At 33.9% G+C, this 19,018-nt stretch overlaps 1 protein-coding gene across 1 annotated transcript in view; it reads right to left on the reverse strand.

The window, feature by feature from the left end:
* RNGTT (RNA guanylyltransferase and 5'-phosphatase) overlaps nt 1–19,018 on the reverse strand; it is a 181,442-nt gene that overhangs the window by 24,958 nt on the left and 137,466 nt on the right. Inside the window, exon 14 of the mRNA XM_016208121.2 lies at nt 14,762–14,828. Within this exon, the coding sequence (XP_016063607.1) occupies nt 14,762–14,828 (67 nt within the window). The remainder of the gene's footprint in view (nt 1–14,761; nt 14,829–19,018) is intronic.

A 19,018-nucleotide genomic window follows, 5' to 3' on the forward strand; every position in this document is an offset into this window, starting at 1 on the left:
GTCTCAATGTCCTCATCTAAATAATATAAGACTGCTATAAATATTATGAGGGATATCATATGTCCTGGGTATATAATACGTGCTCAATAAAAATTACTTATTTTGCTCTTTATAAAAATACTATTTTCTACACCTAGTACAACTAAAATCTTATGTTACAATTCCATTTATGACAGGGCTAAATTTTTAAAATTATCATTGATCTTAACACAAACATCTAACTTTGAAAATAATGTCAAAGGTTATTATTTCCAAAAGGAGGAACACATGTCAAACCAGAAATCTGCCAATTCTATTATTGGGTAGTATATCACTAGAGTACAGGCTTCTGCTTCCAGAGTACCAAGCAGAAACACAGAAAGGGATGTTTACCGATAATGGTACACTATAGGAGCTAGAGTTTTAGATTTATTTATGTATTACTTAATAATTATTATCTATTTTTAACTCAACAATAGGCTCCTGATGCTATGTTTTTAAAGTCACAATTTTGAAGATAACTCCCTAAAGAAGCTGTGAATGCAACAAGAAAGGGTAATTATCACCTTTAGTGGGGAAAAGGGTATAATGAACTGATTTCTCTCTCACAATAAAAATATGCATTGAACAAACTTGAACCACATCAATCTGTTGTTTTTTATCCAGAATACAATTCTGTAAAAAACAGGCTTACACTTAACTTCTCAAGATGCACACACACACAAATATCAAAATAACTGAAACGACAACTATGGAAAGGCAGGCTCTTCCATGACTTGGACTGTCAGTCGAAGATGTAACCAGCCAGATTAAGAAAGGTTCTCTGGTGCATTCACTTCCTGTCACAAATAACAGCTCAATTTGAGCAGCAACAGAATGTCAGAAAAAATAAATAGAAACATTAATTTGAAGTTCTACTTTTTTCTCTTAAAAACAAACATTTCAAATAATATGAAGAAGATATAAAAATATTTTAGTACCTGACAGTTAGGACTTTAGGAATCCAGGAGCCTTTTGTTATTGTCCATAACAGTGACCATTATTATTAGTTTCTTTAGCTGGGGCCTAAAGAAGCCATCTGAAATACTGACATGAATTATTAAGAAAATGTCAGTTCTTTATGTCGAATTTGGTTCTTACCTAAAATTTTGATGTTTCTCTCTCTTCTCTAAAAAAGTTTTATGGGGTCTTCCCCCTCCTAGTTCCAACTCAGAAATTCTTCAAGTGGTCTATGTAGTTTTACTGTTGATATGTGTTTTTTAATTCTTTAACACAAAGGTACCTCTTCAATCATATCTCCTATTACTTCCTTACATAAACTTTTGCTCTAGTACCAAGGCAAGTCTTTATTGCTCCACACTCTGCATTTTCCGTTTTCCTAAAGCACCTGTCATCCTTCGGTCCCTACAAAGGGTAAATAGGAAAAGACAATCTACCTCTCCACCCTCCACACAGCCTACTGTTAACCTAATTGGTAGGAAAACACAGTTCTTACTTTGTGAATCCTACCTCAACTGCCCCAGTCTATAATCCTTCCTCAGCTTTGATATTTATAGCTAATTCCAAGCATTTGACACATTACATTCTACCTTGTGCTGCTAAATATATTTTTGCCAAGAGATTTATTCCATCTCTCCAATCAGACTATAAGTAAGTTGGGGACAAGTAAAACACCTTATTGATCGTTATATCCCCAGGATCCATCAAAATACCTTGTACATATATACTTAATGATTGTTTCTTTTGACTATCAGATAAGTTTTGATGTATATAATAGACAAGAAAATAAACAGTATGTAAGTAAAGTCAAGGGAATAAGGAATTATAAATATTGAAGAGGAGCGGGAGTTAGGGGAAATACGGGTTCAATGGGATACGAAAGGCTGAGGGAAGGAATTTACATTTGCTACAATGGACAAATAGGAAGCCACTATTGGTGATAATTTAAAAATGAAAACAAAACAAAACAAAACAAAAAAACAACTACTAATGTAGGGTGAACTTATGAAAGGTTCTGAAGGCCATATATAGGAGACTGAATTTATACTAGAGCGTCAAGATGCCTAAAACAGAGACTATCAAGGAGTAGAAGGTTTTGAGGAGGAAACTGTCATGGGTTTACCTCAAGTCTACAGAAAAGGTGGATGTTAACTATCCTGGTCAACATAACAGAACAGAACTGAAGAAGAGACCTGGCCTCAAGGAAGGTAGAGCTTTTAAGGACATCTGGAACTCTGCCAAGAATGCGTGGAATTCAAAAAAATAGACTTGTCTTTACTTTTGTTCTCCCAAACTATTACTTTTCATGATTTTGCTGATTTAATAAATCAGTCAGGCCAGTAAAAGCATCTGATAATCATCAGCAGATTTAAGATTTTATTTATGATAAATAAGAATGATTCCTACAAGAGCCTGGGAGTCTACATCTTTTAATAGGATACAAGAGCATGGAATAGTTCATCACTAAAAGTAACTTAGCCTGGCCGGGCGTGGCTCAGCAGCTGAGCATCAGCCTAAGATCCAGGAGATCAAGGTTTAATTCCCGGTCAGGGCGCATGTCCGGGTTGCGGGCTCGATCCCCAGTCAGGGGCGTGCAGGAGGCAGCTGATCAATGACTCTCTCATCATTGATGTTTCTATCTCTCTCTCCCTCTCCCTTCCTCTCTCTGAAATCAATAAAGATACATTAAAAAAAAATTCTTAAAAGTAACTTACCCTCAACCAACACAATTTCTATCTTTTCCTTGTGTGGCTTCATTCCACTCCAGAAATCTCCACGTTGTGACATCTAATCATGTGTATATTGCCTTATTTCATTCATGCTTTTGCTAAACCATAGCCATCCTGAGAAGATCTTATTTATTCTCACAATCACTGCCTTTTTCATCATCCAATTACCCTTGTGCTATGCAACTAACCTACTCATCCTGAAACTTAAAAAAGCATGTTTTTCTCCTTGCAATTCTGCTACAATTCTTTTTTCAGCTACAATCAGCCCTGTGTCATCAATATGTCTCCAAGGTGCACTGATCTTTAAAAACATTAAAATGTTTTAATTCCACCTATGCTCATAAGGCTTACTCAAGTTTGAGCCAGAAAATGAGAAACAGTTTTTCACTATACCTAGCAAAATTGCCACATCTGGTTGAAAAAAATCTTGCAAATGAGATATTAACTTTTGCTTTCTGAGCTAATCAGAGCACAAAAAATGTTTGGTTGATTTGTTTACATATCTGATTTCCTACCAGCTGATTTTTTCTTAAAGAAATAAAGTAGATTTCTAGAGACTGTTTCAAATTAATAACTATACAATACTTTCACCCAAATCTCTTGGATATTAAGAAGTAATAAAAGTAAAATAAAAAGCATTTAATACAAGAGAAAAACTACAAGTAGGATCGGTTCTTCTAACGGCTGAGGAGAAATATATGACACAATACACTTCAAAACAGATGCTCTGGGAACAGAAAGGAAACTTTCTGTTTTGGGTTGTAATTAGAAGCCTTTTAATATCTCAGAGATTCACAAATGTTCCCCATACAAGAACTCTCAGCTCTTGCTATTAACAACTGATGAACATAAAGACTCAACAATGACTAAATAAGTGGCAGAGGTGGGATTATAACTTTGAACTCTTTATACTCCCATCTCTTTTTATGTAAATAAACCACAGTGACTATCTTAAATACTCAGAAACCTAAGCATATATGTTCTTTTTTACAGGCAAAAGGAAAGAAACCATTATTTGTACAGTTGATCCTGGAAAATATATGGAGTTTGTATGATGCTGTCTTTTAAACGCTGTCTTTTAAAGGTTAATCCTGTGGTGGAACCACATTTCCTTCGGTAAAGTCATTTAGTCCAGTCAATGTCTTAACTAGCAGTATGTTAATTACAGGGACAATTTTGGCCTACTGTGCAAGCAAAACTCAGAAGAGCTTTAAGGACTATAAAAATACACTGCAGCCTGGCCGGGCGTGGCTCAGCGGTTGAGCATCGACCTAGGATCCAGGTGATTGGGGTTCAATTCCCGGTCAGGGCACATGCCTGGGTTGCGGGCTTGATCAATGACTCTCATCATTGATGTTTCTATCTCTCTCTCCCTGTCCTTTCCTCTCTCTGAAATCAATAAAAAGATATATTTTTTAAAAATATAAATAAATAAAATAAATAAATAAAAATTTAAAAATACACTGCACAGGATAAAATGCAACATAAATACTAACAAGTATACACTAAATATTATACTCTAAAATACTACTTCAAAGGAGGCAATTTGTGGGCAGTATAACCTTGGGTTTGTCACTCAGTCTTGTATGTCTTTATGATCTGTGAAGCTGGCAAATACTAAGGGCACCTACACTTTACAGGTTGCTTAAAAATTAATTAGAACAGTGCCTGGCTTACAGTGCTCAACAAATGTTGCTATTACATCTTTGTTTGATAACATTACTAACTATAACTTCACACTTTTGATTTTAAACAAACAAATTATCTAGTTTTCCTTGTTCATGTTAGACAGTTGTCAAATATTTACAAGGAAGAAAAAAATACGAAATATCCAAAGAGACATCAATGTGTCTGTAACATTTGATGATAAAAATTAAAAAGTTATTATACATTAGGGATACATTAACTTTAATTTTACATCACCTGCTTTTCAAAATCTCAGCCTTCTTTGACCAAAAAAAGTTTTACATTAAATGAATTTTTCACTAGATAACTGCTTTTATTAACTAAGACTGAGAAAGTCAAATCCGATTCTAAAGTATTGAAATCTATTGATAAGAAATTCTGGACAGTGAAATAATCTAAAATGATATTTATGAAACATTATTAGGCAAGAGGGCATGTGAATATTCCTTTATAACTGACTATTTACTGGAGAAATTACTTTTCTCCTTTTGTGGGAAGAAAATAAAATATATATAACTTCTAGGTGTCTAATATAAATCTAGATCAGAAACTATGGCATTATTTGTCAGAAATATGACTTCAGTAATAGTCATTTTAGATATGATCTTTTATAATTGCATGGTTATCAGTGCCTTTGAAATTCAAGTCAGAGAGCCACTTCTTTTTGGAAGTAAAATATTGGTAGGAAAACCACACAGGATGACATTTCCTTTCACCAAAAAAGGAGGGTCATCGTATTATAAATACCTATGTAGGTATGACATCATCTTCTTTTTTGAGAACATTGCAAAATTACAAAAAGAGAATTATTTATTCTTTTTCTTTTCAAGCCATGTTTAATAAGAACTCAGCTTGATATAAGTCTGGGTTTTTAAAAAACTAAAATATGCTAAAATAATTTCTAATATTTTTCAATAAAATGTCTAGCTCAAGAGAGATGGAAAGTTATTGGAGTTTTTAGCTAAGAAAAATGCTAACTCTCTTAACTGAAAATTAATTTGAGGACTATATTTAAATGTTCTCAGAATCTACATTCAAAAATCTACATTGCAAATAAAGCTACTAATAATAATTTACAACCACAATCTTAAATTAGAAAATAAAATTAATTTATACTGCCTCAAAGATATCCCAACTCAAGATGTAATAGAGATTAGAAAATAAAGTTTTAAGGTATTGTATTTACTACCTTAAATATGTATGTAACTAGAACCAGAGTTTTAAACACCTTGATGAACTTCATGGTAAATACTTAATGATTTTTAAAAACCAACAAGCTCGTAGATACAAAAGAACAGATTGGTGGCTGCCCAGAGAAGGGGTTGGGGGTGGGCAAAATGGGGGGGGGGGGGGGCATCACAAGGTACAAACTTTCAATTACAAAAAAAAACACAAGTCATGCCCTAACTGGGTAGTTCAGCTGGTTAAAGCATCGTCCTGATAGGCCAAGGTTGTGGGTCCGATCCCCAGTCAGGGCACATATAAGAATCAATCAATGAATGCATAAATAAGTGGAACAACAAATCGATGTCTCTCTCTCTCTCTCTCTCTCCCTTCCTCTCTCTCTAAAATCAATTTTAATCTATCTTTATTGATTTCAGAGAGAGGAAAGGAGAGGGAGAGAGAGAGATAGAAACATCAATGATGAGAGAGTCATTGATCGAGCCCGCAACCCGGGCATGTGCCCTGACCAGGAATCGAACCCCGATCGCCTGGATCCCAGGTCGATGCTCAACCGCTGAGCCATGCCCAGCTGGGCTAAAATCAATTTTAGAAAAGTCATGGGGATGTAATGTACAGCATGGTAACTATAGTTAATAATACTGTATTGCATATTTGAATGTTGCTAAGAGAGTGAATCTTAAAAGTTCCCATTACAAGAAAAAAAAAATTTGTAACTATATAATGTGATGGGTTTAAGACTTATTGTGATAATCATTTCACAATGTATACAAATACCAAATCAGTTGTAGTATACTTGAAATTAATATAATGTTATATGTCAATTTACCTTAATTAAAAAAATACCACTTGGTTTTCTAGGCATTCTTCAATAATAATATTAAATATTTATTTAGTGCTTTTATGTCTCAGGCACTAGGCTAAATGCACAGAAAGTACAAAAGACACAGCTCAGCCCCTAGGGAGCTTATAATCTTGTAGATAACTTTTCTAAGGACATGAAGATATGAATAATGAAATGGAAACAGGTGTGACTATAAGCTGCAAGTGTTACTCCATTTTGACAGGAATACTGCCAAAAGCACCTTGGTAAAAATGGCAGGAGAACCACTACTATAGAGTATTTTCGGAACCCTGGTCTGCAATTACTAAGTGACTTGTTTGTAAACAGTGCACTCAGGTTACAATATAGGCTCACCTGAAAGCCCAACAGTGACCTTGAAGCACTCTGTCGGCATGCGTGCAGGATAAAAAGTTGTCAGAAACTTATTAGCTGTTGCATAGGAGAAGGAAGACTTTTGGCTCTTTTAAGTTTCTTTTGCTTTCTGAATCTGTATTCAACAAAGAGATAACCATATCCACCTTATGACTGCAATATGAGACAATGAAAATTTCCCTCTTACTTCACAGTACAGAAAATTTAGCCATAGAAAATGTCACACTAATCTAGATCTGATTTCATGCTTTCTCTCAATTTTTCACTCATCTCCACTTCTGTCTATTTTCTTCATCTAAGGGAGATCTTACCTTTATTTCTTTCTCTAGCCTCAAAATACATAGAATCATCTGAAGACACAGTAGGCGTGGAAGGCTCCTTCTGTTCTTAAGAATTAGGATTTTTTTTGAAACAGAAAATAGCTTTCTTTGGCTCCATAAAACATCTTAATTCATTTCTCATTTATCTTTTCCTATACTTTCCTCCTCCCTCTTCCCAGGAACTATGACATCTCATCATTTTCTTCCCCTCCAAAGCCACTTCAAGGGCTATCGCCTGCTTGGGGCAGGAAAGCTTCCACCATCATCTGCACTGTGTACATGCGGAATTGCTTGCCAGAAGCATATGGCAGGACAAGTCCTACCCTGCAGCAGTGTCTGCCAAACTCTGAGTCGTGACCCATTTTCCAAGACAGAAGTTAATTTAGTGGGTTGAGACTAGCATTTAAAAACCAAGTGAACTGACAAACAGAATGGAAAATACAGCTATTGCATCACACTTATTCTGAAACTTTGGTTTACGTTTGTGTGTAAAATATATGCATGTGCACTAGATTGCAATGGAAAAAGCACTTCTTACATTCCTACAGGTCATGGTCAAAAGTTTGTAAGCCACTAACTTAAAATACGAAGTTCTAGGGAGTGCATCTTTATCTGATGAAATACTTCAGATATTTTAGAGATTCAAAATAAGGATGCTAAATAATTTCTTTTAGTAAAAGTGCTGACCTAATAAGCCACATATTTTCTAAAAGATAGTAGACAAACCAAACCAGCTTCCCTTTTTTCCTTCAGCATTTCATAAAAGAGAGACCTCAAATAAATAGTTTACCTTTAAATTTAATTTACCCTAAAAATTAAAATTGAATAAGCCCTGTCTAGGTGGTTCAGTTGGTTGGAGTGTCGTCCCAAACATCAAAAGGTTGCAGACTGGATTCCCAGTCAGGGAACATACCTAGGTTTCGGGTTCGACCCCCGGTCGGGGCCCATTCGGGAGGCAATGGATCAACGTTTCTCACCTCAGTTTGTGTGTGTGTGTCTCCCCCCTTCCTCTCTCTCTAAAAAAATCAATCAAAACATATTCTCCAGTAAGGATTTTAAAAAATTAAAATTGAATAAGTTATTATCTCAAAACTATTGTTAAGTAATAAATAACAATCTGAGCTCAATATACCTTAAAGAAAAAATATTCTACTCTTTTTTTAATTGAAAACAGTCTGAGGGATGATCTGACGAATTTTCTAACATGATTTCAAGAACAAAGAAGAGATCGCTATCCCTCACGCCTACCACATGTGCGTGTGCATACAGACACCAATCCTAGTTCCTGGCCCGTAGAGATCTTTAAAAGTTCAAGCTCGGGAAGCTTCCTGTATGAGACTGAGACTGACGGCACTCAGCCTCCCAGCAGACAGAAGCAGGCTCGGGCAGGGAATAACTTAGCGGCAGAGTGGTCTCTCTTATCCGCAGTTTTTTCAAGGTTTGTTACCCTCAGTGAACTCGTTTGAAAATATTACATAGAAAATTCCAGAAATAAACAACTTGTAAGTTTTAAATTTAAGCCGTTCTGAGTAGCATGATGAAATCATAAAACTTCCCACTCTGTCCCACCCAGGACGTAATCATCCCTTTGTCCAGCATATCCACTCTGTATACACTACCTGCCCATTAGTCACTTAGCAGGCATCTCAGTTATTAGACAATCACCGCTCATATTCCAGTAACCCTTACTCACACAGGCATTTGCATCTTGAACCATCTCGAAAGACGGGTGAGTACAATATAATAAGATATTTTGAGAGAGACCACATTCACATAATTTTTATTACAGTATAGTTATAACTGTTCTATTTTATTATTACTTATTGTTAATCTCTTACTGTACCTAATTTATAAATTAAATCTTACCATATGCATGCATATATGTATAGGAAAAAGCTTTGTATATTCAGGGTTTGGTACTATCCACAGTTTTAGACATCCACTAGGGGTCTTGGAACATATCCCCTGTGGGTAAGGAGAAACTACTATACTGATTAAAAAGTAAATGCTCAAAATAATGGTTATATGCCTTACTTTTCACATATGGTTGCTGTGTGGAATTCAGAGTTAAAATACAGAAAACATTTCTTAGCTGCTCGGCAGCATCAAAGCGGGAACTGTCTGACTCAGCCTCACAGTCTCACATACTTCTTTGGCTGTCAGGACTGGAAGAGGCAACTCATACCAAGCCCTGCGGGGAGGACAGCCCTGTGGCCTTGAGACTTTCCATAGCAACCCTTGAGTTGATTAAAAGTGATGCTGACAGGCTTCAATCCCTCTTAGTTTTATGGATTTTGGCTGCTAAGTGAAGCCTCTAGGACTAGAAACCTATAAGAATAGCATTAATATTTTTACTAGACTATAAAATGTTCTGGAAAACAACACATGAAAATGGATCTAAAATGTAAACTATTACTTAAACTTGAACATGTCTTCAAAAACAAACTAGGAATAATAGGAGATATATATATATACACACCATTAAGATAAAGATATTATTCAAAGATAGGCAGAAACAACCTCCTCTAAAATAAGGGACTTCCGAAAAACCTCTGACAGCTTGAAAGCATACAAATAGGAATTAAGCAAAATTTTATTTTAATAAAAACTTCCTTTTTTGAGACTGCACATAAAGGTATAATGAATCATCTCTCTCAAGAAAAGCCTAAGTCGCCTGGCAGGGCGTGGCTTAGCAGTTGAGCATCAACCTAGGATCCAGGTCAGGGCACATGCCCGGGGTGCGGGCTCCATCTCCAGTCGGGGGCGTGCAGGAGGCAGCCAATCAATGAGTCTCTCGTCATTGATGTTTCTCTCTCTCTCTACCTCTCCCTTTCTCTCTCTGAAATCAATAAAGATATATTTAAAAAAAAAAAAGAAAAGAAAAACCTAAGTCACATACAGCCCAGTACATTTAGAATCAATATCTCAATAAAGATGAAAGAAGTTAGTCTTGAATGAGGGTGAAATCTGCTTCATTTACAGCACAAAACAATAGCTATGGATATGTGAGCAATTCCTTTCTTGCTCTATATTATAACTCGTTATGACCAGTGTTTTATTTAATTTATTATATTTTAAGACAGAACAAGAGAATAATCAGGAATGTTCAAAATCAAGTTGTTCAGATGACAAATTTGCCCTAAAAACTTAATGTTTTCAATACCTTTAAAGAGTAAAATTTTGGAAAACATTTTACTTTTGAGGGTTCTTAATTTGGGATCCTTAAATGCACTTTAGTGGGGTCCATGAACCCTCTGAAATTTTAAGTAAAAGTGCATGTCTGTATAAATTCATGGGGTTCTCAAAGAGATCAATGATCTGAAAATAGAGTCACTGCCTTGGGTGAAAGTTATGTATAAAAGGACTGAGTTTATTTAAAAAAAGAACCTTCCCAATGATTTATAGAAGATGTTAGGAGATAAAAAGTAAAGTTGGAATAACTTCCCCTAAAAAGAATGAAATCTGAAACTAGCATGAAGAGGTACAAGTCTAAAGCTATAATTAAGTTCCATGTTTATACATATTTGTATATTTATCTAGGGCTTTGTAGAAAACTTAAACTAAAAGATGGGCAACAATAGAAGGGTATTTATATGTATGTTTGCAAAGTGGTTATAATGACTCATGCTATATACTAACAGTACAAATATCTACTATCATGCTATAGCAAATTTATGAACTCATTTATTTGTCTAAATATCTATTATCCTTTTTTTCTTTTTCTCTTTCTGATCTTTATAAAATGAAGTTCCTTTTTAAAACTGCAATTGTAACACATCTTTTTAACAAACAGAGCCTCTAACACCAAGCCACTCATACTTAGTCCTGTGTGTTAATGCATTTGAATTCCTTTTCCTAAATATTACAGTGAACAATTTCCGACCTTGATTTATTCAAAAATGTTCAACAACCAATATTCCTTAAGAAAAACAAAGCAGTTTCCATTTATTAAAGGTTACATCTGATGTCATACCACAAAACACAGTATTGTTGCATTGGGTTTACAGGGGGGCAATATATCAAACTGGTATTTCACATTGAAAAGAAGCCAGGCCCAGGCAAGGGAAGAAATGAACCTTAAAGTTTTGCCTAATCTAAAGCATTTAAAGTACATTTTTTTACTGTTCTTCAATTATAAAGTAACTAATTAGGTAGGAATCTATACAGCGTTTTCGTAAGAACCACAGGAATTACGAAAGAACTTCAATAATTAATAAGGATAAGAAATCCTTTCATAGTGTATGAGAGAAACCTTTTCCACAACAACATCAAAGGAAAAAGATACCCTAAAATGATGGACATTTTTCCACTGAGTTGATTATCCAAGCATAAAGGATTGACAAAGGACTGACCCCTGTCACTGGGCTTGTTAGGAAAGGCTTGGATAAAGAAAATGTTATGTTAATGAATCAGGTGAGTGATGGAGGAATTATCCTCATACATACACTTAGACTATGTTTTTGGAAACATGTAAAACACACACACAAACAAATTCTACCTTTCCCTAAATATATTAGATATACCTCTCACTTTTTAGTTATTTCAGTTCTAATAAGGAAAAACAGGATTTTCCAAACCAATGAACTGGAGAAAAAAACACCAAAAAAATCTGGGCTTTCAGAAATGTTCCTGCTGAAACTTAATAGGGTTCCTGGCTATACACTGAATTTGGGTAACAGGATAGTGAGGGAGGTTTATGAAGAGATTCTTGCCAATTTCAATCATGTTCCAAATATATTAAAAATAGAAGAAAAATATGGTATATCTTAATGCTTGTCATTAAGGAATCAGAAAAGTTCAAGAGAGTCCACAACTTAAGGTCCTAATGGTGGACTTTTGAGAGTGTTTTGACGTAAGCTGAATTAATGGAGGTAGTATTTAGAGGTGCTGATGCTACGGTAACTAAGATTTTTCATTTAAAAATGTCAATAATGTGACTAAACCTCCTCAGTATTAAGTATCCTGAATGTCCTATTTAGGCTCAGTCTATTCTGAAAAATTCTTGGTTTTCAAACCATAAAAACATATGTCATAAAAATGCAGTGGAAAGAAATTTAAACTCAAATGAATAGGAGAAAAGTAGTTCATGGAGCCAAGAAAGAAATGCGAAGAAAAATCAGAAAGCTAAACAAAAAACAAGTTTTATAGACCTGTCAGAAAACATTAACAGAAAATTTTAACAACAAAGAAAAAGGATGATCTCAAACCTTTCTTTTTATTAACTATCTTGAACATTCATAATATTATTCTTTCTTGCAAAAAGGCCTGGATGGAATCTATGAATAATCCTCAACTAATCTTACTATAAAAATAATTTCTGATGAAAGATTAAGTGCTTTCTAAGATCAGGAACAAGGCAAGGACGTCTGTTCTCGCCGTTTCTATTCAACTCTGTACTGTAGAGTTTAGCCAGTGTAGTAAAGCAAGAAAAGGCATCCAGATCAGAAAAAAAGAAGGAAAACTGTCTGTATTAAATGACATCATCACTTATGTAGAAAATCCTATGAAATCTACAAAAAAGCTACTAAAACTAATAGAGTGTAATAAAATTGTAGAATTTAAAATAAACACAAAATTTAATCATCTTTATATACTAGCAATGCAAAAATTGAAACTGAAATACTTTTATAATATCACAAATATAAAATATTAACAGGTAAGTTTATCTTAAAATGTGTAAGACCAATACACTGTAACAACAAATACTGCTGAGACATTAAAGATCTAAATAAATAGAAAAATATGTAGTCTTCATGAATTACAAGATTCAATATATTGTTAAGATGTCATTTCTCCTCAAATTGATTTATAGACTCAACAGGATCCAAATAAAAATTCTATCACGCATTTTTATTGAAATTGACACGATGATTCTGAAATTCGCATAGAAATTAAAGGAACCTAGATTAGCCAAAACAACTTTGAAAAAGAACAAAGTTGGAGGATTTACACTACCTGGCTGCCTGACTTATTATAAAACTACATTAATCAAGATAGTGTGGTGTTGGTGAAAGGACAGACACATAGGTCAGTGGAACAGAATAAAGAGTCCAGAAATAGACTCACTCACATGTATACAGGTCATTGATTTTCAACAAAGATGCAAACACAACTCAATGATGGAAAAGTACTCTTTAACAAATGGTTTTGAACAACTAGATATCCATGTACCCCAAAAAGAGATGAAGGTAGAGAAATGACATTCCTCTGTACCTTGAAACTTGAATCATATACAAAAAATTAATTCATATAGATTATAAGCCTAGATGAAAAACCTAAAACTATAGTTTCTAGAAGAGCACATAGAAGAAAAATCTTTGTGACTGGTTTAGGCAAATATTTCTTAGATCCACACCAAAAGCATGAGCCATGAAAAAAAAACTAATAAACTTTATTTCATCAATAGTAAGAACTCCTGCTTTTTAAGAACTCGGTTAAGAGAATGAAAAGACAAGCCATAGCTGGGAGTAAATCTACGCAAATCGCATACCTGGATAAAGGACTTATGCCCGCAAGATACAAAGAATGCTCAGAACTCAACAGTAAGAAAACAAAAAGTCAAGTTTAAAATGGCAAGATTTGAACACACACTTCACTAGAGATGTACAGATGTAAATAAGCACATGAGAAGATGCTCAACATCAGTCATTGCAGAAATGCAAATTAAAACTACAATAAAATACCACTGCATACCTACGAGAATGGCTAAACTTAAAAAGACTGACCTTATCAAATGTTGATGAGAATGTGGAGAAACTAGCACTCTCACATCCTTCTGGTGGGAAAATAAGTTGGTAGTTTCTTAAACATACAACTGCCGTAACCCAGCCATTCCTATCTTAAATATTTACCCAAGAGAAATGAAACTATATATCCATACAGAGAGTTGTATATAAATGTTCAAAGTAGTTTTATTTTAATAGCCAAAAAGCAGAAACAACCTAACTGTCTATCAACAGGTGAAAGGGTAATAAAAAAAGTTGTGCGCTAACTACATAATGAAATACTACTCAGCAATAAAAAGGAATGGACTATTGATAAGTGGAACAATGTGGATGAATCCCAAAATAATTAAGCTGAGTGAAATAAGCTGAGAGGGGTGGGGCACAGAATTCTGTATGACTTCCCTTATATAAAATTCTAGACAATGTACATTAATCTATAATGACACAAATCAGATCAGTGGTCACCTGAGGACTGGAAGGGAAAAAGGAAAGGTAGGAGAGGGGGGAGGACTTCAAAGGGGCACAGGGAAGCTTTGGGGGTTATGGTTTCAGAAGTGTAAGCATGTCAAAATTTATAAAATTGTACACTTTATTGTAAGTTAGTTACATCTCAATAAAACTGTCAAAAAATTTTAAGGGCAAAGGGATAATCTAAAAGATTAATCAGTGGCTCTAAATTTTACTCTTCTTAACTAATCACTAAAATACTTTCATCAACATCAACTCCACTATGGGCAAAAATATTACAACAATTCTTTACAAAACTGAGTTACTTCTTCAGCAGAAATATACAAAAGCAAATAAAAGTCAGAGTTCACAATCACAATATTTTTGATATGTTGATGGTTATTTGCAGGTTTTTGGTGGGTTCTGAACAAGTGAACTACATCTAGGAAAAGTATACTGGAAAATGAACGATCATACCTTGATTTGTGCGAAGGGTCTTTCATAACCTCCAACATAGAGAAGGCCAACATTCTGAGGAAGTAACCTACAAAGAAAAAAAGCATTATTTTAAAAATACTCTTCCTTAAATGTAAGGTTGCATAATCATCAAAGTTATATAATAGTTGAAAAATAAAACAGATAGTGAAAAAATGAGTATCTATGCAATTATTGTTTTTCGCACTATGTGATAATAACCAGCAAAGAAATAATTCCTATACTTCAGAAAACAGTAAATGTTGAGAATGAAAACTTAAATGTAGAACAGTCTAATATATTACTAATTCTAGCAAAATTACTACATAGTGTCTCTGGGGGAGAATTAAATAAAGTAATGTATATATTTAAAAATCTGTAAGCATTCAACTCAAAAAACACTCATTGTATGTCTGTACTTTGCACTAAAGAAGATAATACAAACCTAAATAATTAGACTCCAAAATCTATCAGGAAAACCAGACACATAAATAATTAACCCTAACAAAAGGTGGCCTCTAATAAGTGCTATTTATACAGGTATTCGCCATTGCAAAGTAGTGAAGTAAGGGGAACTTGTTATGGAGGGAGCTGAAAAAGTTTATAAATAGGTGGGATTTGGGCTTAGCTTTAAACAGTGGGTAAGGCAGATGGAGAAATTTAAGGAAAATCCTAAGAATGTAGGAGACTTGAGACAAAGAGCAGACAAGTATGGCTGGAGTAAGGAATAATTTAGTTGGAAATGAAAATCCAAAGGAAGTTTAGAATGGACCATGAAGAAAGGCAAATGCTGTATCTTTATTTTATATGCAATATGGAGTCATATTTTTATAAGATGTACTTATTTCTTATAAAACCAATAAATGCACATGAAAATAAAAATTAAACCATATAGAGGATGGAAAAAAATAATGGTTAACTTCCCTACATCAGCCCTCCCTTCCTACTCCCACTTCAAAAAAGTTGTCATTCTTGACTGCAAGGAACATTGTGAATGAAAAAATACCATAATTAGAACTGTGCTTTGTGGAATGTGTAGTGGTACAAGGTAGGAAAAGAGCACAATTAAATATTCTTGTGTTTATTTCATCTGTCTATTACCACAAATCTTTTCCTAATGGATACTGTGAGTAAATGGACATATCATCAATCTTAACAGAATAAAAAAATAACAATAATAAATTTGCCTATATCCCTGCTCAAAGCAACTAGGCCAAAATAATGTCTCCTCAGAATCTAGATAGTGAAAGTTAATAGTCTTTTATGTAAGGTAAAAATTATCTCTAGGATGAATGTAAATTCTGTTACAGGAATCTGAGAATGGAATATTGAGTAGTATTAAAGTGAAGGGGGAAAAATCTACAAACTCAAAAAATCAAATGGAAAATTTTCCATGTACCATATTGGTTTAATCGCAGAAAATTTGAACACAAGACTATCATAGCTATCTTTTTAAAGTTAGTTAGTGACTTCAAAAACCCTACTTTAACAATTCCAAGATATGTGTTTATTCATATTTTAATGTCTCTGAAATTAGAATGCCCCCAGTACTCTATGGTGGATTCTAATCCTTGTCACCAGGTGATGGTTGTAAGGTAGCTGTGTGATTACCTCCCACTGACTCAGTTCAGTAAGAATAAGAAAGCACACTCATAAAGCACCTTAGATTTTATGAAATAAGGTAGATATTCAGTCTCCTGGAACATCTTGTATTCCTGGGCATTCTTTAATGGCCTGCAAAGCATTAAAGGCCACTAAAAGAATGTTAATAGTGATGAGCACAATCCTCAATTAAACCAATTTAGCAAAAAACTACTTAAGTTTGGAATATAAGTGATACTTGTAGTAATTCATTTTAGCATGTTGTTAAAGATTATAAACATGACAAAAGGCATTTGTTCACTGGATGCAAATAGAAAGCATAGTAATAATGTCCCCAAATCTCAACTGTGAAATGGGGAATTCCTTAGCCATCAATTGATAGATAAATTAATCAATCAACAAACTTTAAATCTCTCACAAATCATTGCTAGTATCAGAAATTTAATGTTAGTTAAATTAACAGTTAGTTATATTTATTTCCTATATAACAAATGTTCACAAAAACCTTGATAAACCCCTCTTAGAAGTAAGAATAGTCACTGTTCATACAAATAGATGCTAGAAAAAGAAGTGAATTAAAGCTGGCTGACATTTAAAAATCAATAAGCCTCTAATTACTATGCATATTCATTTGAGGTAGCTTGCCAAAATACTATTTAGTGTGTCCTCCCTTCCTCTAACTTGCCTATCTAATAACTACCCTTTCCTAAACAAGAAACTTCTTAAATATATTAATTACATAGCATATATATTCATGGACCTATTATTCCTCACCGTAAATTATTATTACCACCACCATCTGAGTGGGTTTGAACATGTATCATAATTTAAAGGCTGCTATGCATAAAGTAATGAATACTTTGAGAACACAAATTCACACTTTTAAGATGGGACATTTCTTTTTTCTTTTTCTTAAAATGTTTTTTACCTTTTGAAAAATTATTTTGCCAAACTGTATACATAAATATTGTCAAATAATAAGCACCATTTTATGATGACAGGGTACTTGTGTATAATACAGAGATCACATTTTAAATCCCCAGAGTAAGGCATTAATTCAGCACTGATAGATGCATTTACGTATATGTTAAAATGGAAACCCTGACTCATTTAGTATCAGGTAATTGTTTTGGCCTTTAAGTTACGTGAACACTAACATAACCTTTATACAAATGCTAACAACTCCCAAAATATTTGCTTATAACTAAATGCTTCTATAGTGTGGCTACTAAAAAGGCTATTTTTGGCAGGTAGCAATAAAAAGGAACTGTTCGGGAAAAAGATAATCTATTAGAGCTTTTGAAAAAGTAAGGACAGACAAGACTAATGTTCATTTTGCTTCAGTTTCCCAAGTACAAATCAAGTATCTATACTAGGAAGAAAGTTGAAAATTATTTCCAGAAAACCTTCCTATATAAAGGAAAACTAAACCTTGTCAGGTAATCAAATAAACATTATTTAAAAGAACTTTATTTACCATAAACTGATGATATATCAGATATAGAAATAATGCTTTAAAAGGAAATTGAAACTATAATTATTTCAAACTGAAAGTTAAAAAAAAGAAAAGGGATTTTTAAAAAATAAGAATAAGCTAAATAACTCAAAATTAACTGCTCTATCTGCAAGCCATAATTACAATACCCACTAACAGATATGTTTTTAAACTGCAACAAAATACCTTGAAAAAAAATCTACTTACATAAAATCACACTTCTTAGCCAAAAAGCAAGTTCTCTAAAGAGCAGACTGCATCTAATATATATACCTCTAGGGGGGAAAAAAGACAAACACGTGCACATAATATGGGATCAATAGTGCCCTTCTGAATTTGAGAAAATGCATGTTACTGAGAATGCCTACATTCTTTGAGACTTCCCAGTAGAATGTAAATAAAAGCAACTTCTGCCCTTAGGCTTAGATAAAACTTGGATAAGTCAATGAGTGAATTTATTATTATCCTTAGAAACTTTTCATAGCCTACTCTATTCTGCTTTGCTTTCTAAACCCTAGAAGGCATAACAAATGGTCTAGACTTTTGTAAAAAACAAAAACAAAACAAAAAACCACCACCACCACCATCATCACCAATAACATGTTTAAATAATCTGTGTGCAAACAGAAATAAACTACCTGGAAATGATGTTTGGTTAACTGAAATATATATTGAATGAAATAAATAAAAGAAAGAAATAAGACTAGGGAATCATAAATAAGATGCTTAAGTAAATAATAAAAAGCTGAATCATTTTGTAAAGGTATATAAAAAAAATACTGAGCTAAATCATTTTGTAAAGGTATATAAAAAGAAATGCTGAGCTGCCAATATCTTACATCATACACAAAATCAATTCAAAATGGATTAAAGACTTGAACGTAAGGCCTGAAACCATGAAACTCCTAGAGGAAAGCACTTCCCGTCAAGATAGACACATAGGTAAATGAGGTACTCACCTCCTTCCACAACCACATCATAATTACAACTAAACTACAGAACAACCGTCATTCTGAACCATCTGAAATCCAGCTGAATGGAAGTCACACAACTAGGGAATTAAGGAAGCAGCCACATGGAGACTGGTAGGAGGGGCGGAGAGTAGGAACGGCTGGTCCCCACACCCACGTGTGGCAGATAGAAATCAGGAGGGATATCTTGGC

The sequence above is a fragment of the Miniopterus natalensis genome, chromosome 5, assembly GCF_054644295.1.
Source record: "Miniopterus natalensis isolate mMinNat1 chromosome 5, mMinNat1.hap1, whole genome shotgun sequence".
In the NCBI taxonomy this organism is placed as follows: domain Eukaryota; kingdom Metazoa; phylum Chordata; class Mammalia; order Chiroptera; family Miniopteridae; genus Miniopterus; species Miniopterus natalensis.